Source organism: Melanotaenia boesemani, chromosome 12 (assembly GCF_017639745.1).
Source record: "Melanotaenia boesemani isolate fMelBoe1 chromosome 12, fMelBoe1.pri, whole genome shotgun sequence".
In the NCBI taxonomy this organism is placed as follows: Eukaryota; Metazoa; Chordata; class Actinopteri; order Atheriniformes; family Melanotaeniidae; genus Melanotaenia; species Melanotaenia boesemani.
The window spans coordinates 36,237,806-36,262,637 of NC_055693.1; the positions used below are offsets into that span (position 1 = coordinate 36,237,806).

The following is a 24,832-nucleotide window of genomic DNA, read 5'->3' on the forward strand; positions in this document are numbered from 1 at the left end:
ATGACAGCACCTGGTCCAACTGGACTCAAAGCAGTCTGACTATCACTTAATTATGACGTCCATCTTGTTTGAATTTATGCTTGTGTTGTTCTTCCTCTCAAATGTAAGTGGCTTTGGTATATAGCGTCTGCTAAATGATTGTAGAATAGAATAGACTAGAACAGAATGGAATAGAATAGAATAGAGTAGAATAGAATAGAATAGAATAGAATCTCCATGTTAGTGTAGTGTCACTCCTGACCTGGATGATGAGGGTAGTGAGGGTGTTGTGAAGGTTCACAACCGCTACGGACCTGTGGTCAAGCTGCACCACAGAGCCAGATATGACGCTGATTTCAAAGTGAAAATGAAATGTTTCCATACTCATTTTTTCCAGATCACAGAGAGAAACAATAGTGTGACCTGGGTGAAAAGAAACTACTCTGTATTACCACAGACCACACTCCCCCCCCTTTCTCTAATCGTGCTAAATAATCAAGATCTCAATTTCAATCAAAATAATCGTGATTATCATTTTTCCCATAATCGAGCAGCCATACATTCCATCCATCCATCCATCCATCCATCCATCCATCCATCCATCCATCCATCCATCCATCCATCCATCCATCCATCCATCCACCTGGTCTGTGAAACCATTGAGGGTAGGGCCTTGAGTTGTGATACGTGAAATCATGTTCATGGTGGGAGGGTGAAGAACGTTGTAGTTGTGGGTGGCCTGTGTTCAGCAGGGATATGATGATGTGGTAAAAACAGTTTTAAGGGTGAGTTTTTACTAAATAGTCCAATGATTAAAGGTCGCCACAGAGCTTCTGTCTATACACCTAAAAACCACCAACCAGACCAGAAATCTAGGTGTAGTGATGGACTCAGATCTAAACTTGAACCACATGTAGGGAACCACAAAGTCAGCCTACTATCACCTTAAGAACATATCAAGGTAAAAGATGTGATGTCTCAGCAGGACCTGGAAAAACTAGTCCAGCTTCCATCTTTAGTCGGCCTGATTATTGTAACTGAGTTTTCACAGGTTCTACCTAAAACATCAGTCAGACACCTGCAGCTGATCCAGAACTCTGCTGCTCCAGTCCTCACTAAGACCAAGAAAGTGGACCACATCAGTCTAGTTCTGAGGTCTTTACACTGGTTGCCAGTCCGTCAGAGGATAGACTTTAAAGTTCTGCTGCTGGTCTAGAAAGCTCTGAATGGTTTAGGACCAACATACATCAGAGACCTCTTGACCCAGTATGAACCTACCAGAACCCTCAGGTCATCTGGTTCCAGTTTCTTATCAGTTCCAGAGTCAGAACCAGACATGGAGAAGCTGCATTCAGCTTCTATGCTCCACATGTCTGGAACAAACTCCCAGAAAGCCTCAGATCAGCTGAAACACTCAGTTTATTTAGATCCAGGTTAAAGACCCATGTCACAACCTGTCATGCCACTCCTCCATCTGCAGTCCCCTGATCTTCCTCACCTGGTCCTGATCTGCTCATAATCATCAAGCCAACCAGTTACACCTGTGTCCCGTTAACTTCCCAGTCCTCTTATACACCAGCACCTCAGTCATTCCCTGTCGGACCTTAACCCATGCACCATATGGACACTCTTCCAGTCTCTTCCAGGCTTCCTGGTGACCCACGTCTGCTCTACCTCGGTCAGATCCAGTAAGAATCTTTATCTCTGCTTATTGAAATAAAGATCTGTTAACCTGTTCCTGTCTCCGAGGGGTCCATGTGTAACAACCCACCTGTTCTCTGCTGCATGGAACTAGTTTTTATTTAGAGTCCAGATCTGGATCTGGTTCTTTAAGCTGGAATCTTTAAAGTTGATTATGTTTTAATGCTGTTTTAATTTAATGTTCTTTATTTTTTCTTTTTATTTATAGGATAGTTTATTCATTCTTTGGATTTTTGCAGTCATTTTGGGTTAATAAAAACCTGGTTTTGAAAATTACTTTCTGTGTCCTTGTTTTACTGCTTGGTCCCTGACAGCGTTCATATAAGCTAATTGATTGTTGTGGCTGATTAAACAAATATATGCGGTGTCGTCTACAAACTTACTGCTGGAATTATTTTTATTTATTATTACTGGAATTAGTGTCATGCACAGAGACTCTGTCATGTGTAAATAAAGAGTGCAGAGTGGGCTGAACACACACCCCTGCGGCACACCGGAATTAACGTCTCACACTAAAGTACGAAGTCAGTCAGAGAGAAGTTTTTATAGCTTACAGATGGTGTTGGCGTCGATAACTGTTAAAAGCAGAGCTGAAGTCAGCAACCAGCATCCTGACGTAGGTGTTGTTTTTGAGATGGGTGAGATGAAGCTCTGTGGACCTTAGAAATGTACCTGTAATAAAGAACAGGTACTTCTTTTCTAAGTAAAACTAAACACTTATAAAGTCCCATAATTTTAGTTACTAGATACTGTTCCACACTAATTTCTTTTTACCGTTCTCTTTAGGTTCTTCTCCTGGTTGTTCGTTTTGATGGAGCATAGATGACAAACTACTTCTCTCAGTTGACAATTTATTAATTACAGGATATGAGAATGTGCACATTACAGAGTTCCAGGTCCATGTCTGGCAAACAGACATAAGAAATGTCCTGCCACCCGCTACAGACAGGACCTCCACTCTGTCTCTGGACCCTTAAATATTACAGCTCCTCCTCCTTTCTATACACAGTATTACTGACTGTTGCAGAAGTAGGGTCAGATGCAGTCACAGGTCGACCACATGCTGATGTCTATCCCCCTCTTTTAATGGTTTCCTGTGGTTTCTTATGTTCTGGAAAACAGGGACAAAGGGACCATACACAGACAAGCAGGGGAATTCCTCTGGACTCTGGCTGACCTAGAATTTTCCCTTAAATGTAACATCTCACATGTTGTTTACTGGCAGACATAATTAGTCAGCCTCCTCACATGTTCTTCTCACTTCCCCCATATGAAGAGTCTCGTTGTTGCTTAAGCACACTGTTACTAAGTATACTGATAAGAGACATTAAATATAAATAATAGAGTAAGAATATACATGAAATAAGTAGCACACCTGAGTAATTCCTTGATTAGTATCCCAATAAATTTATTTACAAGTGTCAAAAGACTTCTTCATGAAGGTTAGGTTCAAATAAACTCAAAAACACGACTGCTGGATTTCCAGTCTCAGTTTATAATCGTTCCTTGGGAGAGTGGTTTCTTTTCCACAACACCTCCGCGTGTGCATCAACTCTGCTTCAGAACAAGCTGAACACGCCTCATTCAAGCATATCACCCTTTTGGCACATATCCTGCACATCTGAAGTTTTTATGATTTATCATTTGTTAAGGAAATTTATTCTGCGGATGTTTGCACAATCCTTCAAACATTGTTTTGGATCCTTTTCCTACGGACCAATAAAAAAGTCAAGAACTGTCATTGAACATAGCAAATGATTTGTGTCCCACAGATGAGGCACACAGAGAAGAAGACTTGCTAAGAGGACGTTGGGTCCAACAGAGACGAAACTACAGCTGAGTATTCAGGCCAAGAGCAGCAGGAAGACCAGACAAAAATCATCCGTATAACAATCTTCAGCCAAAAAGTGGTTCTGATCCAGTTTAGAGTGATACACGCCACAAGAGCAGAATTAATCACGTATTTTATTTATTACTTAGTTTTTAAATCCAAAAACTTTTTATTTTACACACATATTAGCTTAAACCACCTCACTGAGACTGTTCAATCATATTGTATCAGTCACCCAATTTTAGCTGTAAAAACTCTTTTTTACTTTTTGGTTTTGTTTTTTTCTTTTAAATTTTATGTTTAATTGAGTTCAATAACATGTGATACCATGGGTTAGCTTTAGTATTACTTCTCATCCATTTTCTGCTGCTTATCGGAGTCGGGTCGCAGGGGCAGCAGTTGCTGTTCCCTTTTCTTTAAATAGAGACTTTCTTCTTAAATATTGTTGAATTTCAAAATAAATTAAGACTAATAATATAAAAGCAACTGAAAAAATAAGATACATGAGCAAAGTACACAGTTGATATACCTCAGATCAACATCAAAACAGGTTTCTTGGAACAACTTGTCCATCAATTTGACCCCGTCCTGTTTTGTCCCATTTCCCATTTATCTGTCCAACGGTGGAAGGAGAGACAATGTAAATTTGTTCATATTAAGGAATAAAGAAAATAATAAACAAACCAAGGAATCAAAAAACACACAAAAAAGTGTGTTAAGTATCATACATGAAATACACACTGAACTCTGTGGCAAGCAACCGGGGAGCACCCACACCTTTCGTTCAAATAACATCTGGCCTAACTGGCTTGATATATTCCTTCCAACCTTTCCAAATACTATTACATTTGTCCCATTTTAATCTAAGAGTACAAGTTAGCTTTTCAATTACATATCACGTATAACTTGGACCCAGTCATCAACGCTGGTCTTCAGCCATTTTCTAGAGCTAGCTTTTCCCCCGAATAAACATGATCCTCAACATTCTGACATCTTGAGCTATTTTCATTTCTGCATTCGATTTCCCCAAATATAGCAGTTCGAATGTCAGTGTGAGTACTTCATCCATACAACTGTTAAGTTTATGCTGGTAATGCTTTATTACTGGACGGTTCCAGAATACGTGAGTGTGACCAGCTTCATTTGCCCCACAATGTCTCCAGGACCTTTAATCCTGGTATTTTTTCTCTTATGGTGACACAAAGTATCTTGTAATGTTTTTCCACCCAAACTCCCTCCGGATAAGGAGCATGTTGTTCTCTACTGTTCTTTACAACTATGGACGCCTCTTTTTCCCTCTTCTCTTTTAAATTTTCTATTTCTGCATGCAATGTGACCCTTTCTTCCCACAATGATTCATATTTCTCGCTCCGACCCTTCTAAGTTTTCTCTTCTCATTTTTTGTTCCAAATAATGTCTCAATTCCAAATATCTATAAAAATCTTATTGTTTAGTTCCCAATATATTGTGTGTCCCTTTTCCCAACCTTTGTACCGCCCATCCATTCTGTTAGGTAGAAATTATAGAGGAGTACTTTAAAAAAATCATAGCTACCCTCCTCCTGATCACTGGATGATCCACACTGAGCAGGATTCATGTGTGGAGTATGATCCACGTATCTAACCTGTCACTGATCCAAACTTCTGTCCCCAACTGTCACAAGACCACAACCACTATGCTGGTCCAGTCCTGGGTGGATAACTGGTGCAGGCCTTGAACCCAGTCCACACCAGTTTGTCAACGGAGGATGTTTTATCCACAGAGCTTTTGGTTTTATTAATCCAATCAGCACATGCACACGTTTATCAGGAAGAAGTATGACACTGTGCGATCATTGCTTTAAAAAACAAAGTGCCAGTAATGTCCTCCTGCATCAGTTTTCTAATCATAACCATTTATATGCAACCAGTAGAACAAACAATCTGAAACTAAACTGAATGAGTAAAGCAATAAACCGCAAAAAACGCTTCAGTTTACTCTACATGATCAAATCTGCCCTTTTGTAGGCCTGTTTGTCCGATGACCCTTTCATTTCCAGAGAATTTAACATATTCATGGTCTCCGTGTGAGATGCACTGACTGATTTCAATAACAAAGCCGTCTTAGCATAATGAGATGCTGCTGCTGTGTACATCACAAAGGACACTGATCCCACCATTATGTTTTAAGTAGTCATCATATTCCAGCCTGGTCATCAGCAGGACACGCTAACCAGGAGCTGATGAGCCTGCATGGAAACAGGATGGCTAGGAACACGTTAAAACGGCTTTATAACACGAGCTCTTCACCTTGCAGAAAATGAAGCAGATGTTTGGAGAGTTTTCGTCTTCCCTGCATCCCTGCAACATGCAACCCTAACCCTAACCCGTCTTCATGTGAGGATTCTCCAGGTTCAGTCCAGAAACATGGCGTTAGGTTCACTGCCGCTCTGAACTGACATGAGGAGTGAGCGGCCATTTGGAAACCTGTTTAGGTGTACTTGCCTCTCACCTGAGGCCTCTTCAACAAAGCTGCATTTTATCTTATGGAGGTAACGTCGGGGTTAACTCTGGGTTTTCCAGTCTACGATGCTGGTTCACTTCTTACCGGGGAAATCACCATGGCAACTTACGTTGAAAAGCTAACCTGCTCAGGTTAACCTAATAATAAAGCTCACACATGGCAGAACAACACAACCATGAATGTATGGAACCACCACTACTCGTACAAATGGTCACATGGTTGCTGAGCCTCTAAAGAACTGAAAGGAAAATATAAAGGAAAGGAAGGAACTGAGGAAGCCCTGCCCGAGAGTCTGGGCCTCAATAATGTGTACTGTCCCATGAATTAATATAGTTCAATTTCACCAATTTGCACATTAACAGAAATTTTCTGCCAGCATTCCTTCCTGGCTGTTGCTAAGGCAACAGCGTTGCTTCTGGCCTGGATGATGTGTTTAATTCCTCATATTTCTTCTAGAATAATTGTCTGCTCCTCCATGGCATCATGGCAGACTGTCACGGTTATGGACTTTATGTTTATGTTTTTGGATTTCTGGTCATGGTTAGTTTTTCCGTTGTGTGCTGTGGTTTTCTGTTCCTGCCTCGTTAGTTCACCTGGTCTGATTAGTCATCCACTTGTTATTCTTGTTATTCCCTCTGTGTATAAGTACTCCTGGTTTTCAGTTATTCCTTGTCGGATCCTCATCATTCACCATTCGCGTATGCCTGTTCCCTCTGGTTTGAGTTATCTGTTTTTTCCTGTTTTGGATTCTGGAAATAAACCTTCTTTACCTGCACCAAATCTGCCTCCTGAGCTGTCAACCTGCAATTGGGTCCTCACCACCTCCGCCGCCCGCCATAAGGGACAGAAGGATCTGACCACAAGTGGACCCAGCAGGTTTGATGGCTTGGTTTCAGTATTACGGTTCTGAGGTTGCTAACTGGTTCCCTACGGTGGAGGAGCCAGATCTGTTGTTTCTTGATCCTCCTCCCACAAGGAGCAGACGGAGGAGGACGTCCAGGCACCAGGGCCAGCGGCCCCTCGAGATTATGACTTCGAGTGAACTGGTGGGAAGGCTCCTTCGACTGGATATGGAGTTGGAGCTACTGGATGATCCAGAGTGGTCGCAATTCTGGGGGACCAGATTGGCCCCAAACCACTGGGGCGGGCCGCATCTCGGAGGTCAACACCAGCTCCACGTCAGGTGACGCCATCAGCTGCACTGTCACGGTTGCCGCCACCAGCTCCCAGGCCTACGTCTCCAGTTTCGCCTCCAGCTCCAGTGCCTCAGCACTCCATGCCGGCTCCGAGGTCCTGCCCAACGCCGCAGCGTCCGACGCCTGCTCCGAGGTCTTGCCCTGCGCCACAGCATCCGACGCCTGTTCCAAGGTCCTGCCCAGTGTCCAGATCTTCTTCCCCTGTGTTGGTACCATTGTTGTCCACAGCCCAAGTCCCTGTTTTCGAGGGGGTCTCAGGTCGAGACGCTCCTCACCCTGCTCGAGTCCCTGTTCCCGAGGGGGTCTCAGGCTGAGACGCTCCTCACCCTGCTCGAGTTCCTGTTCCCAAGGGGGTCTCAGGTCGAGACGCTCCTCACCCTACTCGAGTCCCTGTTCCTGAGGGGGTCTCCGGTCGAGATGCTCCTCATCAAGCTCGAGTTCCTGTTCCTGAGGGGGTCTCAGGCCGAGACGCCCCTTACCCGCTACTGGTGCCCGACCCAGAGAGTCTGCCCGTCCACCTCCGGAGAGCCAGCCTGCCTGCCTGCCAGAGCTCCAGTCTGCCCGTCCGCCGCCAGAGATCCAGTCTGCCTGTCCTCCAGAGCTCTGGTCCAAGCCTGCTCAGCCTCCGGTGATCCAGCCTGCCTGTCCTCCAGAGCTCTGGTCCAAGCTTGTCCAGCCTCCGTTGATCAAGCCTGCCTGTCCAGAGCGCTGGTCCAAGCCTGCCCGTCAGCCTGAGAGCCTACTGTCTTCACGACCTCGTCGTCCTCCGGAGATTCTGCCGCAATCCGTCCGGCCCCCCGGCTGGCCTCCTGAACTGATCCTGCTGTCGGCTCAGCCTCTGGGTGGTCCGCCGGAGGTTCTGCCCCGGTCCGTCCGGCCCCCCGGCCGGCCACCTGACCTGATCCTGCCGTCTGTTCAGCCTCCAGGTGGTCCCCCCTGAACTTTGTTGTGGGGCTTGTCTTGTTTTGGTCTGGGCCACACACTGCTAATGAATAGCCTAGCAAGAGCAGGCTGAAGGTTTTACCTCTGAGAGCCTCCACGGAACCAGAGGAGTGCCTCAGGGGTCAGTGTTAGGGCAACCCCTTTTTATCCTTTATGTTGATGCCATTCACCTGAAAGTTTCCAAAGCTAAATTTCATTTACACTGATGACACTCTGGTGTATTACACAACCTCCACCCCAGTCCAGGAATTTACCTAGTTACAACTAGATGTTAACACAGTTCAGCAAAACTTTAATGATTTAAATCTTTTCATAAATACAGATAAAACCATAATCATGCGTTTAATAAATACCAAGGCCAAACCAGACAACATGGTCCAATAATCACCTCCCAGGGTTCACAGAATGAGTTTGCATCATGTTACAGATATCTTGGTAATTTCAAACATGAATTTATTTACTCCACATATTCATCAGCTGGTGTAAAAAAAGGCTCAAACTAAAATTGGTTGTTATTTTTCATGTGACTGAAAAGGCTGGTTGCTGCCCCTTACTGTTGGTTTTTGACTCATGGTGATGTTTTGTACATGCATGCCTCGTCTCAGGGTCTACGTGCTCTGGATGCTGCGTGTCACTAGGATTTATGGCCCATCCAAATGTTAAATCTCTTACACATCACTGTTTATAATAAAACGTGTTGGATGGTTTTCTCTATCCATACAAAGACTAAGACATCAGCATATTTCTATTTATGAAGCTGTTCTTGGTCTGCTTCTCCTACTTCTCAGCCTTCTTCCATCTGAAGAGATCAGGCCTTTACAGTCTTTGTTCACAAGTTGTTTTTTTGTTTTATCATTTTCAGCCCTGATGGTGCAAACTGTGATGGAAAAAAGGATTTTGCATCTGCTGCTCCCTTTGCCTGGGACAAAAGACTTCATGACATGGTCTCATTGGACACTTGAAAATGTTGGATGAGTTGGAGGCAGTTTCATCTGTTTTTTTCATTTATTTTTTTAGTCAGTTTGTTTGTGTTTGTATATTTTAACTGTGCTGCTGCTGTCTTAGCCAGAGGGCTGTTTCACCAAGTCCTAACTAAAGGATTAAGCTATAGTTGCCTGGTTGTCCTGACTGAACTTATCCTTGATTTGTTTTCACACCAGCAGTAACACATCGCTTACCATGTAGATTATCCTGTGCAATAACTAGGCTCACAAATTACCTTTAAATGACATAATTTAACTGTGATCATCATCAAGGATTACAGTCACTGTGACAGCAAGTTATAAAAAAGATTGATGAACATATTGATGTTGATGATCTAGACATGTCTGGTCTGTATCAATAACTGATATCAGCTGATCAACATACTGTTTGCTTTCAAGATTAAGCAAATTATTTTCACATGTACGATTTTTTTTCTTTACATTTTACACACTTCAGTCCACTCAGTCATCAGCTGGGATCTTGGGGAGACCAAAATGCATCAAGACCTAAGGTTTATCTTTTTCTGCCTTTTTATTGTTTCATTATGTTTGGAAAAAGTACGGGCATAATAACTATATAAAAATGTTGCTTTGTTATAAGAAGTATTTTCTTTCATATGTACCCAGTGGGTCAATATTAATATTCAAACATAGAAAGTTACCAGCATGTGACAAAGTATGAAGCCAAGTCTAAAATGCAACAGAAGTTAAGTTACCATACCATAACATACTATACCATATTATACCAACCATACCATACCACACCATATCACACCATACCATACCACACCATACCATACCACACCATACCACACCATACCACACCATACCACACCACACCATACCATACCACACCATATCACACCATACCATACCAACCATACCAACCATACCACACCACACCATACCATACCATACCATACCACAGCAAACCACACCATACCACACCATACCATACCACACCACACCATACCACACCATACCATACCACACCACACCATGCCACACCATACCAACCATACCATACCACACCACACCATACCATACCACACCATACCAACCATACCATACCACACCACACCATACCATACCATACCACACCATACCACACCATACCAACCATACCATACCACACCATACCATACCATACCATACAACTTTATTTATCAAGTGCTTTAAAAGGAACTACGACTATCAGCACAAGTTGGTGCTAATATGTTATTTTTTCATTTGTCGTAGCGTAATGGTTATTGGCACATGAAAACCTCTAATTACTTTAGAAATCGCATTTGTTTCCTATGTTTTTTACCTATGGTGCCCCCCCCCCTTTTTATTTTTACCCATGGAACGCTTTTCAGGATGTCACGTAGAACGGATGTTGGTGAGACGAGGAGACTAAGAAACAGCATCTAGAAAGACTATCTGTTCTATTTCACTTTAAAAAAAGTAAAGATACCGAGAAAAAAAAATGCCACACTGCACTGCTGTTGGCTGTTTTAATCAAGCTAAAGGCAAGAAAAGTGACGTAAGTTTTTATGTCTTTCTGAAAGACAAAAAGAGACGAGCTGAATGGGAAAAGGCCGGTGGACGGACACAGCTACCTCAGGACCCGCGGTTATGCTCTCAACACTTCTCTCCTGACGCACTTGAGTTGTTTTTTCGGCCACAGCTGCTGAAGGAGCTAACAGGGGCTGGCGGTAATTACAGAAGGCTTAAACCAAACGCTGTGCAGACTATTTTCCCCCACAAGCCACCTAAACGTGTCAGACCGGCGAGTGAAAAACGCGAGAGACGTCGGACACGGGAGACTCTGGAATCTCTCCTGTTAAAATCCACACAGCCCATTCCTTCTGTCACAGTCTCCGAGTTTGAAACATCGGACATGGCCCGGGATACACAGGAACCTGCCAATCCGACTTCTCGTGTGTTCCAGTCATCTGTCCAGTTTTCACCATCTATGACCGACGCTGCTACTCAAACAGATGACAGCATATCGGATGCAGCGGTTCAGAGGCCGGAAGACGTCCTTCAGCCCATAACTATGGATCATGTGTTTGCAGGTAAACAGCTGGACAAACAAGAGGAAGACTGTCATTCGGAGGATATGTTTCCGTCAGATGAGGAATCTAGTGAAGAGAACGAGTGCAGACAATCTGATCCAGAGTATCGTGCAGGTTCATGTGAGTTTTCCAAAAGAAGCCAGGAATCGCAAGCATCAACAGAAGCCTGCGCAAAAGACAGAGTTTTTCTTGTGTTTGAGAAACAGCTACATGAGATGCTTAGTTACTGTTTAAAGTGTGGCGCTTTGCTTGTCAAGGAAGATGTCAAAGAGCTGCAAAACAAAGGCTCACAGTTAAAGTTAGAGCTCATGTTTTACCGGCTGTAAATACAGAAGCAGTCTCAGGCTACTGTAGGGGGAACAAAAGGCGCAGCCAACCACTGAGACAGCCTCAGTGTTCTTCAGTGGGATCCACTTTGCAAAACTTGAATGATTTTGTCATAACATGAACCTCAAAACAATTAGTGAAGATACATATTCTACGCTGAGGAAGAAGTTTGTCTTTCCTATTATTGAAAAGACATGGACCAAAGAACAAAGTGCTTTAATAACCACCATAAAATCACAAGAAGCTGAAGCAGTGCTCTGTGGAGATGGACGGTGTGATTCTCCTAGCCATTCGGCCAAATACTGTACATACACCTTTTTAGATGTGCACAGACAAAAGGTAGTGGACTTCAAAATGATTAGCTGTAACCAGGTGTCTAGCTCCAACACAATGGAAGTGAAAGACTTTCAGGAAGCTCTTAAAAGTATAGAGGAGAAAGGAGTGAAGGTGTCAACGATTTCTACTGACAGACATCCACAAATCATTAAAGAAATGAGTCAGTAATCCAGAAAAATGCCATGAATTCCATCCCTGGCATGTCCAAAAAACTGTCTCTGGCAGCCAAGAGGAAGGACTGAAGAGCGAATTCCATCCGTTATCAACCATCTCTGCTGGAGGACACAAACCTGTGACTGACCAGGGAACATGTGCTCATGAACCCCTTCATGAGACGAGCCAGAGAAGTAAGCTCTGGCTGAGGCCAGGATCTGAGGCCCACAATGTTCGTGCAGACTGAAAGACAAGAGGCTCCTGAAGGACCTGGATCCTCTTACAAAGTGCATTCACACAACTGCAATGGAGGCATGTTTGAAAAATGAAGTTTAACCTAATTAGAATAATGTTTTATGACATTATTATTATTATTATTATTATCATTATGTGAGTTACATAATTTTACGACATGTTTTTTCAGGTGTACAACTCCATGTACCTCAAGTACCTTCCAAAGAGAAGACATGTTGGATATGATGTGATGGTTCATGCTTCCATGCTGCTGCCCTGGATCATAACAGCAACGCCAACAGATTGAACAGTGTTTAATCTCCACACGTCTCCATGTGGAGCAACACATTGAAAAATCGTCTGTTCCTATTTATCATCTGTTTCACTTATATTCTTTTTATATATATATAATTTTATTTGGCAGTGTACCAAGATGGGGAGAGCATTGGTGAACCACTGTTCAAAATCTCTTGGAGCAAAGTCCACAAGAAGTTCAGAGCAGGACCAGGACCTGTTAAGAAGGACTACAGCTACATGATGGCCATGGTGGAAGATGTTCTCCCTTCTGTGTCAGATTTTAACCAGGACACGGACATGAGAGTAAACAAAAATGCTTACCATGACTCCACAAGAGAGACGCCCCAGATCACTCATTATTTTGGAGACAGAGAAGTTCTCATGTTTCAAGTACTTTCATGTCCAGTGGTGGCAACATGCCAAACATGTCATATCACAGTGTCTTTCAGGCCATTTCCAAAAGGTTTTAATTGTACTTTGTCATGTTTGTTTTAAATTCCTAGCAAGTTAGTTTAGCAGCAAAATCCAAGCCAGATGAATCATTCTGACTTTAAAGATTTTCATGTACAATAGTCGTGGGAAATTAGAATCTTTTGAGCTTTCTTTCTGAAGCAAGCAGAAGTTATTGTCTTCTATTTTGGTTGATTTTTTTCCAGTTCTTGTTGATTGTCCTAGTGCATGTGCTAAGTTTGTGGTAGTTTAATAATATATTGTGCAGCCTTAATTAATTTCCACCTTAACAAAGGTGTTGTGTTTTCACATCTCCCGTTGAGACTAATCAAACTTTCCAAATTCTGTTCACTCCAGACCTCCACACCTCCAGATCTCCAGATCTCCAGACCTCCAGACCTCCACACCTCCAGATCTCCAGATCTCCAGACCTCCAGATCTCCAGATCTCCAGACCTACAGACCTCCAGACCTCCAGACCTCTGGGGTCTGCCTTACAGATTTTAGATGGTTTCTTGCTGCAGCACACCTTGTCCAAAGTCATCTTGTGCAGACCTTGACAAGTTGTTGGAGAACCATTTCATTTGAGTTCGGTTCTGCTTTGAACTGAACAGAATTTGGATGGTTTGGTTTTTCTAAATGAGCAGATATATATATAAAAAAGAAGACATTTGTTGATGAGTTTATTCCAGTGATCCGAGTTTACATGTGATCAACACGACATGGTGACATGTAGGTTTGAGTCCTTTTCTACATCTGAAAGTGACCAAGTGTAAAATCTGATGTTTCCTTTATTTCCATGAAAAGAAAAGAATATTTTTAATACTTTTATTTTGTGCATAATTTTTTTTTTTTATCAAACTGTAACATGTCTGTATGATGTGGTTGACCAGTGTTTAGCTTTGGGTCCTAATGAAATGTCCTAACATATAAATAACAATTTAAACACACTTAAAAATTTCTCCATGCCTCATCCACCTCTGCACTGTCAATATCGACATCTGAAAACTGTGTAAATTCCACGTGGCTCAGGATAGACGAGTCGAATTTTATTCACTGCACACGATGGAATGATTCTTCTTCCCGCCAGCCATGCATCCACCATGTAAACTAACAATATGAGGACCTGTGAGACCTGAAGGCAGAAATATTGTACTGTTATCTTGTGAGAGCATAAATCAGTTATTTACCACATTATCTAAGAGAAGTTATACAGAACTACCATCACAACAACGACAGGTTTCAGTTGAAATAAATTAATTTTGGTTTTGAAATACAAATTTAACCTGTAGTCAAGAATCTTAAAACTGTAAAACACTTAAAAACTCCTATTGTTATTGTTATTAACGCCTATCGTTTGGAATTGCCTATTGGTGATTTGGTTCTGATTTGGTAGAAGTCGATTAGTTGAGTTCCATTACCACCAACAGCATCCCGCTCCGTTACCACGTCAACCCCATCCTGGTCCGTTACCACATCAACAGCATCCCGCTACGTTACCACATCAACCCCATTCTGGTCCGTTACCACATCAACACCATCCTGGTCCATTACCACGTCAACAGGATCCTGGTCCGTTACCACGTCAACACCATCCTGGTCAGTTACCACGTCAACAGCATCCCGGTCCGTTACCACGTCAACTTCATCATGGTCAATTACCACATCAACCCCATCCTGGTTCGTTACCACGTCAACAGCATCCCGCTCCATTACCACGTAAAGTTCATCATGGTCCATTACCACGTCAACACCATCCCAATCTGTTACCACGTCAACCCCATCCTGGTCCATTACCACATCAACCCCATCCTGGTCCGTTACCACGTCAACAGCATCACGGTCCATTACCACCAACAGCATCCCGCTCCGTTACCACGTCAACCTCATCCTGGTCCGTTACCACATCAACACCATCCTGGTCCGTTACCACGTCAACAGCATCCCAGTCCGTTACCACGTCAACTTCATCATGGTCCATTACCACATCAACCCCATTCTGGTTCGTTACCACGTCAACAGCATCTCGGTCCGTTACTACGTCAGCACCGTCACGGTCTGTTACCACGTCAACTTCATCATGGTCCATTACCACGTCAACACCATCCCGGTCTGTTACCACATCAGAACCATCCTGGTCCGTTACCACGTCATCACCATCCCAGTCCACACTGGTGTTTTTCTTGAACCCATTGAAAATTTCACAACTTTCTATCTGTCCGCTGCTTTTAGGAACATAGAATCCTTTTTCTCAACATAATCTGCAGCATCTGAAGCTGCCCCATCAGTCTTTATGTCCTTTTCGAGGTCTGGTCCAGCATTTACAAGATATTTATTAAATCCATTGGCTACTTCTGTCATATCTTTATTACTAATATATTTACTACTAAAATATTTAGGATAAGTGTTACTTGTTTAATTTTTAATTATACCATTTAATATGATCCAATACCTACTGTGTTGTTTATTGTATTCTAATTCGTTGATGTAATATTCAGTTTTACAACATTGGTTAGCTTGTTTTATACCTTTTATATTTACGCTGTTTCAATAGTTCTATTTTCAATGAATATAAAATATATAAAAAGTTTTTTTTTGCAGGCATCTTGTCAGCCTCTGGTCATCCACGCTCTGCATGTGTCATTTTTTCCCTTGTTACATTTAATTACTGGATTTTGATTTTTTTAATCAAATAAAGCTTTAAAACTTTGTCATATGCTTCAATAATTCATTTTTTTAATACATTCAGTGTCTTCTCATCTTAAATTCTTTTGTATATGAAATCCCTCTCACTCCTGTTTTCCTTATAGTTACAGTTGTAAGCTGCAAATGCTGGTAGATCACTCATATCATTGATTTACAACCTGCTACTTATATTATCCTCAATTATATTAGTGAATATATTATCTCTTAAAGTGGGCCAGTGTGATGTTATTCTAGTTGGCTTTGTTATCAGGGGAGACAGACCCGGGCTATACATGGGATCAATAAATTCATCGGTATTTTTATGATTATTTGGATTTAGCAGGTCAATGTTGAAATGTCCACAAATAAACACAACTTTAATTATTTAAGTTAGTAAATAATTCCCGGTCCAGCATTTCCAAGATATTATTGTTAAATGTTTCCATCTTTGATTCTGGTGTTCTGTATATGCAGCTGGAAATCAGATTTTTTTTCTTTCTAAACAGATTTCAACTGATATGCATCCATCACTTCATCAATGACGGTCGTCATTCTTTCCACACCCCATCCTGACTGGTTAGATAACCAGTTTCATAAGGTCCTCACTGGTATTTTTCCAGTTCTGTTATCTCTCTGATGACCAGGTTTTAATGTTTACCCTGCAATCTGAAGTCCATGTTGACCTGATTTTTCCATATAATTTCCATAAATACTTTAAAAGTTCAGTTGCTTACTGTCCACCAACAATCAAATTTATATTGCAGAAAATATTGATTGAACATGTTATTGGGATTAAAGGAACTGCATCCGGCTGGTTTAAGTCATATTTATCTGGTAGATTTCAGTTTGTTAATGTAAATGATGAGTCTTCCTCACACACCAGAGCACCTCTCGGAGTTCCTCTGGGTTCTGTACTTGGACCAATACTTTTGACATTGTACGCGCTTCCCTGAGGTACAAACATGATATTGAAAATGAATTAATTGGTAACTGGTTTGGTGGATTCTAATGGCAGGTTTAACATTAACATTGGGACACAGTGGTCAGTGCGCAACATACACGAACCATTTCTATTAAGTAACACAGTTTTCTCTCCTTCACGAGGAGCTACAATGCTTACTGCTGCTGTGCTGTTTGAAGTTGTATATTTGGTGCGTACTACTCCCACCACCCTCTCAGCCTGAGTTATGCTAGCCGTCTGGTCTCCATCCATGGCACCAAGCTGACAGCGTCCTCCATTGTCAACATCCACAGTAGTTTAAATAATACATATTTAAAATGTGCTATGAAAATACTTATATACACATTTACATGTACTTGTTTTGATCTCAGTGCATAAACGTGTAAAGACCTCGAACAAATAAACCTACTCCTTGAAATGTTGGGGAGTCAGTGCTGCCTGGTAACATCGAACATGTGAACCTCGAGTTTTTGTTTCCAGGTTGGAAAATTAAAATCCCAGTACCATGTCGGCCATGAGACCGGTTGTAGCACTTCAAAACACAACAAGCCCTCACCATCGCTGAAAAACATACCCGAAAAAAGTTCAGCTCAAACCAGCTCTGACCATTGTTGGCTATGCTTCATGTCTGCAGATCCCACAATGCTTTGCGGCATGACATCACATTTCCAGCTCTACTCAGCAGCTTTACTACTCTGTTACATCAGACTGCGTATAGTTCGTCTTCCTGGCTAATCCCCTGCCCATTTTTATATCTATAAAGAAAGAAAGAACCACATGTATCACATCTCGCATATGAACATAGAGTTGGTTTGGCTAGCAAGTACATGCCGTAGCCTGGCAACTGCAGCTCTCTTTTTACACTTTTAACTGGTAAAAAGCACTTTATTATGAACCCATTAAAGACTAAGAAACATTAAAAAGTTAAATTTTGATGTGAAAAACAATGAAAGTCCTCTGACTTCAGTGTCAAGTGTCAAAGTACTGGAATTAGCATGTAGCTAATCCGTGTCCGTTACTTTGGAAATTTCAGCACCTACATGTTTTAATAGCACCCTCTAGGGGGCGCCATCTCTCTAAAGCAGAGGTGCCTAAGATCGACTATCCTGCAACTTTTGAGATGCAACCCTTCCCCAACACACCTGAACTAATGAATGGCTCGTTACCAGGCGGCTGCAGAGCTGAAGGACATGTGGAGGAGGGAACTGAACCTTTTGATTCAGGTGTGTTGGAGAAGAGTTGCATCCAAAAGTTCAGGACAGTAGCTCTAGAGGACTAGACTGATCTAAAGCAATCCAGTTCTCCCATAAATACCTTTACAAATGCTAACAATAAATAAATAATCTTACAAATATAAAAATCTCATTGTAAAATTTGAGAATGTAAAAACCTGTAACTTTGTTGTAATGCTAAACTTCACTTTTCAACCTGCATTACTAAAATAATAACAAAAATAAATTAATAATAATAACAACAATAATAATAAAATAATAACAATAACAATAACAACAATAATAATAATAATAATAAGAATTATTAATATTATTATTATTATTAGTAGTAGTAGCTGTAGTAGTAACAGTAGTAGTAGTAGTAACAGTAGTAGTAGTAGTAATAGTTGTAGTAGAAGTTTGTCTTACCTTCTGAATCCTACCATCCACGTCCAGGTAAATGACCCGGTAAGAGGACGATGCCGAGCCCATGCTCCGCTCTCTCTCCTCTCTCAACTCTGTGTGTGTTGATCCCCGTCCAGCCGCTCCGGTTCTACTCCGACCACAGCTCACCGAGGTGGGTCATCATCTGTCCGACAACATCCCACCTGTCAGCCCGTCCAAAGCACCAGGTGATCGCGTGAGCTCGACGCCTCCTCCTCGCTCACACAGGCTGGACGCGCGCTCTCGCTCTGTGCGCGTTCACCATCAGGGCGGCGCGCTCGCTGTCATGCATACAGGTGAAACGTAAAAGAAGTCACAGCCATCTCTGAAAATCACGAAGAAGTCCATCTTTAGTTAAAGGAAAACAGTCCGTGCAGGTAATGAGTTTAATGACGCAGCTGCTGCCTGAGAGGAAACATGGTGGAAACTCATTCAGCTCAGAGGGAGACCTGGTGGTTGGACAGGTTGGGAAATCCAGGTGGAGGAGGGCTAGGTCAAAACTTCAGGCCAGAAAAGTCAAAGCAGCATAAATGAAAATGTCAAAGAAAAGGAAAGAAACGGAAAGAAAGCCGAAGAGGAGGAGAAACAGGGAACTCTGGATCCGGTCATACGGTGCTGGTAATGTTCAAACTCCGAACAGAAACTTTGCGTGAATAAAAAAGCAAACACTGATGCTACACCATCTTCCCTCATGGATTACACCAGTCCTCAACTGCTAGTTTTAAATATGCTGATTTTCTCACAGCTTTCAACACACATTCGCTTCCACTAAAACTATCACCTCCAAACTGTTTTCTCTGTGCTCACAACCAAACTCTGAGCAGCCAGCACAGCGGTGAGAAGGTCTCTGTCCCTTTCTTCTTTTACTGTTTCTCACACTTAAAAGTTTCAGATCATCAAACAAATCTAAACATTAGACGACAGACGTTAACACAAAGTGCAGCTTAAAATGAAGGTTTTTTTTTTTAAGGCAGACAAAAATATTACAAACCTACATCCAAAATTTTATCACACTTAAGTTAAATTTCTGCCACACCTGTTCTCAATCAAAAAATCACTTAAATATGACACACCTGACAAAAGATCCTCAAAAGCCAGACATCATGCTGAGATCCAAAGAAATTCAGGGACAAATGAGAAAGTAAGTGAGATTATCAGCCTGGAAAAGGTTAGAAAGGCCTTTCTTTAAGCTTTGGGTTTTTCGACTGAGCTGGTTCGGAGCCAGAACCTGCCCATGCACCGGCTCCCTGGTTCTCACAACCAGTTCGAAGCTGGCGCCAACTCTTTGCTGAGCCGGATCTCAGAACCACTTCACGTAAGTTGCGTGAGGGCGGCCCGGTCAGAAGGCTGCTTTCAGATCTACAGGAGGAGATGCTGCAGCAGGCTACCAAAGAACCTTCGACCAGTGAATGACTTAAAAAGGCTGAAAACTTTTCAGTGACCATAACGTGGAGCTGAAATGTAGCAGCAACGGGTGACCCCCTCCCTTTCTAAAAAAAGAAAGTATTTTGGATTACTAGATTCTGTTCGTGGAGATCGCCTGGCAAGCCAATCAGCCGGGCCTGTGAACTCCACCACAACTACATTCATCCTCCTGCACCACGTGGACGAAACCGGGAACGCCGCTGAATCCGGTCGAAGCTTTCTGGATAGACATATTACGGATCGAGAGTGAATTATTTAAACAGCCATGCTAACCCGCTAACACTTGCTAACAATAGCCAAACAAGACGTGTCACATGACTTGTGTTGTCCTGTAAATAAAGAAACTTTCCCTAACCTTTGGCCATGCATATAATGTGGTGTGAACACAAACTAAGATTCTTCTTTGTTTGTTTTAAACAGCATTAAAGTTGCTGGAAACTGAGGAAACTAAAGCTTGCTGTGTGCTTCACCTTCCCCCAGTGTCCCGGTTCTCATTGTCCTCTTTTTCTTGGTATAACAGACCAGGTAATAAATGTGAATATATAATGAATATACAGTTGTTAATTAAAGCTGTTATGTACTAAAATGACGTCTTGTGGTTACCACAAACACTTGTTTGTGCTTTAAAACAGGTAAATAGGACACTGATGCAGAGCTGCTGGAACACCTGGAGAAGACAGAGGAAAACCTGCAGGAGGAGAGAATGTTTGCCTCGCCTTTGCTGCAAAATGGAGGACAACAGCAGTGCAGTAGGCTCTTTCCGACTGTAGGAACCTTTTGCAGTTCCTATAACCTTTTCAGGAACCAGGCCGTTTTTTTGCGCATTCCGACATATAGGAACTAGGGACCAAAGCCCTCAGTTCCTAGAACCATTTTAGCTCCTGCTCCGAGGCAAGGTCTGAATGGGTTCTATTTATGCATTGCAGCTGACGTCACAGACGCGTTCCACTGCGTTCGAACGCTTGCCGCCGCCATATTGAGTACCTGCACTGAGTACCTGAGCCACACAGGTAGTCGGAGATGCCGTCAAAATGCTGTGCAGTTGGGTGTGACAAAAAGAAAGGAGACTGAGATATAGCTTTTTATCGATTACCAAAGGAAGAAGAACGTCGTCAGAGATGGCTTTCAGCGATCAGGAGGGTTAACTGGACGCCGACTGCAAGTAGCCGTCTGTGCAGTGTACATTTCATATCAGGTGAGTTTCAATGCTAGCTAGGAGAGCTAGCTTTAGCTAGCGGGGTCTGATAAACAAACTTTTCAGAGAAGTAAGTGATTAGATTAAATCCGATTAGACCCTTTGTGCAACAAATGCATTTCCTAATCAAGATGGCGCCGCGGATGGCTGCCTCGATTTGTTGGTGCGCTCTGTTTTGTCTTGTTTTGTTTGTAAACACCGTTTTTTGTTTCGGTTCGCGGCTCTCTTACACTACAGAAGAACTCCTGAACATTCGGGAAAGAACTCCACGGGGTTTGTTTCCCGAGTTTCTGGCTCCTACAGCAGTTTTAGTGGACTTTTTAGTCAAAGGTGCCCTCACCTTAACTTTACGCCGACGCAGGGGGAAACGAGGTGGCGCGCTCGTGCGCCTTCGCCAGCGAGGAAGACGCACGCCGCTACCTGGAATATTTCTCTCTAATGTGCGCTCACTGGGCAATAAAATGGACGAGCTTCATCTTCTGCTGAGGAGAAACAAGGACTTTCGTTCATCCTCTGTTTTGTGCTTCACCGAGTCATGGCTGTGTGGGAACATCCCGGACTCCGCGCTACAGCTGGATGGATTCCAGCTTCACCGAGCGGACCGTGATACGCGGCTCTCTGGCAAAACAAAGGGTGGAGGTATTTGTTTCTACACCAATGCTGGCTGGTGCAACGACGTGACAGTGATACAACGGCACTGTTCTCCCCTCCTGGAAACTTTTATTATCAACTGCAAACCATTCTACTCCCCACGTGAGTTCGCTTCCTTCATTCTGGTCGGTGTTTACATCCCGCCGGAGTGCAACGTGCAGGACGCACTGCGCGCACTCGCCGACCAGATACTGGAAGTGGAGCGGACCAACCCGGACTCTTTGGTTATTGTCCTCGGGGACTTCAACAAAGGCAAACTCAGTCAGGAATTGCCTAAATACAAACAGTTTATTAAATGTGCTACCAGGGAGGGGAACATTCTCGATCACTGTTACACTACCGTCAGTAACGCATATCACGCCGTCAGCCGCGCTGCACTGGGACACTCCGACCACAACATGGTCCACCTGATTCCTGCCTACAGACAGAAACTAAAACTTTCTAAACCTGTGGTGAGGACATCAAAGAAGTGGTCTAGTGAAGCTGCAGAAGACTTAAAGGTGTGTCTGGACTGCACTGACTGGGATGTCTTCAGGGCTGCTTCCACCAGTCTGGATGAGTACACAGAAGCTGTAACCTCATACATCAGCTTCTGTGAGGACTGCTGTGTACCAACACGCACCTGGGTGACTTATAATAATGACAAGCCCTGGTTCACATCCAGACTGGGACAGTTGAGGTCTGAAAAGGAAAAGGCTTTCAAAAGTGGCAACAGAGCAGAGTACATAGAGGCCAAGTACAGGTTCAGCAGGGCGGTGAGGGATGCTAAACAGCTGTACTCAAAGAAGCTCCAACATCAGTTCTCCTCTAACGACTCTGCTTCTGTCTGGAGGGGGCTCAGGCAGCTCACCAACTACAAGCCAAGAGCTCCCCCCGCTGCTAACGATCGACGTCTTGCCAACAACCTCAACGACTTCTACTGCCGCTTTGAAGACCACCTGGACAGCTCTCACACCTCCCCCCACCACACCTCACACCGGCTCCAGCCTACCAGCCCCTCCCCCACCACCACCACCACAATAGAGACTGTACACCTCTCACCATTACAGTGCCCCCTCCCCACATCCCCCCCACCATCACCTCTCTCTGTCCTTGAAAGAGATGTAAATAGGCTCTTCAAGAGACAGAACCCCCGCAAAGCTGCTGGGCCAGACTCCGTGTCTCCAGCCTGCCTGAAGCACTGTGCAGACCAGCTGTCTCCTCTGTTCACGGACATCTTCAACATCTCACTGGAGACATGCCATGTACCAGCATGTTTCAAGGCATCCACTATCATCCCAGTCCCCAAGAAACCGGGACCCACAGGACTGAATGACTACAGACCCGTCGCCCTGACCTCTGTGGTCATGAAATCCTTTGAGCGCATGGTTCTGTCCCACCTCAAATCCATCACGGACTCACTCCTGGACCCCCTACAGTTGCCTACAGAGCCCAGGACCTCAGATGGGAGCTGAACATCAGCTCCCTCATCAAGAAGGCTCAGCAGAGGATGTACTTCCTGAGGCAGCTGAAGAAGTTCAATCTACCACGGACAATGCTGGTCCACTTCTACACTGCCATCATGGAGTCCATCCTCACCTCCTCCATCACCGTCTGGTACACTGCTTCCTCTGCCAAGGACAGGTGCAGACTGCAGCGTATCATACGTTCTGCAGAAAAGGTGATTGGCTGCAGCCTTCCTTCTCTCCCAGAACTCTACTCCTCCAGAACCCTGAGGAGAGCAGGGAGGATAGCAGCTGACCCCTCCCACCCTGGACACCATCTGTTTGATCCTCTCCCCTCTGGCCGGAGGCTGCGGTCTATCAGAACCAGAACCTCCCGCCACAAAAACAGTTTCTTCCCCTCTGCCATCAGGCTTTGGAACTCACCTAAAGACTTACCTGACTGACAACGCATTAACACACTCCCCCTTCATTGGTCACTTCAATTTGTACATTTTTATTTTTATACTACAGACTGCACATTTCATTTAATGTAAATACACTACTTTACTCTTATTTATTTTTATGTACATAATTTTTATTTCCACTCTTATATAGTTTTTCAGTCTTAATGTTATATGTTCAGTTGGCTTGTTCATATCTTTATGGTTCATATTTATCTATTTATATGTAGGCATCGTCAAATCACAACAAATTCCTTGTAATGAAAGTTACTTGGCAATAAATCTGATTCTGATTCTGATTCTGATTTGATTAGCATTTCATATGAAGATCTTTCCACAGAGATAGCAGTTGTTAGCTTAGCTTACATATCGGTCTACAGCAACAAAAGTTAGCTTACACCACAACAAGCTAAGCTGCTAAAGGACGCTCCTCTGCAGTCTGTGCTGTCTTAATAATAACTGACGATCGGTAAAACAGCAGCGGATATTTTAATCGTTTCCCTGTTGTTTTATTTATGGCCACTTCTGAGCACTAGCAGCATTTACAGTTTTCAGTTTCTGTTAACTTCGGGTGGAAGGTCAATGTTGATAGTTTATTGTGCTTAGATCAACTTAAGATATTTCATTCATCTGGTTACTTGGTTGTAGCTGCCTGGAAAACAGGTCTAGTAATATTAACTGAAACCTCTGTCTCATCAGGAGCAGAAAGCCAGAACCCACTAAGCCCAGACTATGTCCCAACAATATGTCCTCATCTAAGTTCTCCAAACAAGCAGAAGATGATTCATCAAATGGCACGAACTCAGGCCCTGAAAAGAAAAAGGGCAGTGAGCAGTACTCCGGTATTACCCTGCCACTGGGAGTACTCCGGTATTACGCTGCCACTGGGAGTACTCCGGTATTACGCTGCCACTGGGAGTACTCCGGTATTACGCTGCCACTGGGAGTACTCCGGTATTACGCTGCCACTGGGAGCACTCCGGTATTACGCTGCCACTGGGAGTACTCCGGTATTACCCTGCCACTGGGAGTACTCCGGTATTACCCTGCCACTGGGAGTACTCCGGTATTACGCTGCCACTGGGAGTACTCCGGTATTACGCTGCCACTGGGAGTACTCCGGTATTACCCTGCCACTGGGAGTACTCCGGTATTACCCTGCCACTGGGAGTACTCCGGTATTACCCTGCCACTGGGAGTACTCCGGTATTACCCTGCCACTGGGGGTACTCCGGTATTACCCTGCCACTGGGGGTACTCCGGTATTACCCTGCCACTGGGAGTACTCCGGTATTACCCTGCCACTGGGAGTACTCCGGTATTACCCTGCCACTGGGAGTACTCCGGTATTACCCTGCCACTGGGAGTACTCCGGTATTACCCTG

At 43.5% G+C, this 24,832-nt stretch overlaps 1 protein-coding gene across 4 annotated transcripts in view; it reads right to left on the bottom strand.

Annotated features, from left to right (window-relative positions):
* pde9a (phosphodiesterase 9A) overlaps window positions 1-18,910 on the bottom strand; it is a 71,129-nt gene extending 52,219 nt beyond the window's left edge. For 2 of the 4 annotated variants that reach the window (XM_042002312.1, XM_042002309.1), the window contains exon 1: window positions 18,277-18,910. In XM_042002312.1, the coding sequence (XP_041858246.1) occupies window positions 18,277-18,339 (63 nt within the window). In that variant the 5' untranslated portion in view covers window positions 18,340-18,910. The remainder of the gene's footprint in view (window positions 1-18,276) is intronic. The other 2 variants (XM_042002308.1, XM_042002311.1) reach the window with 2 other exon arrangements.
* Window positions 18,911-24,832: the final 5,922 nt, after the last annotated feature.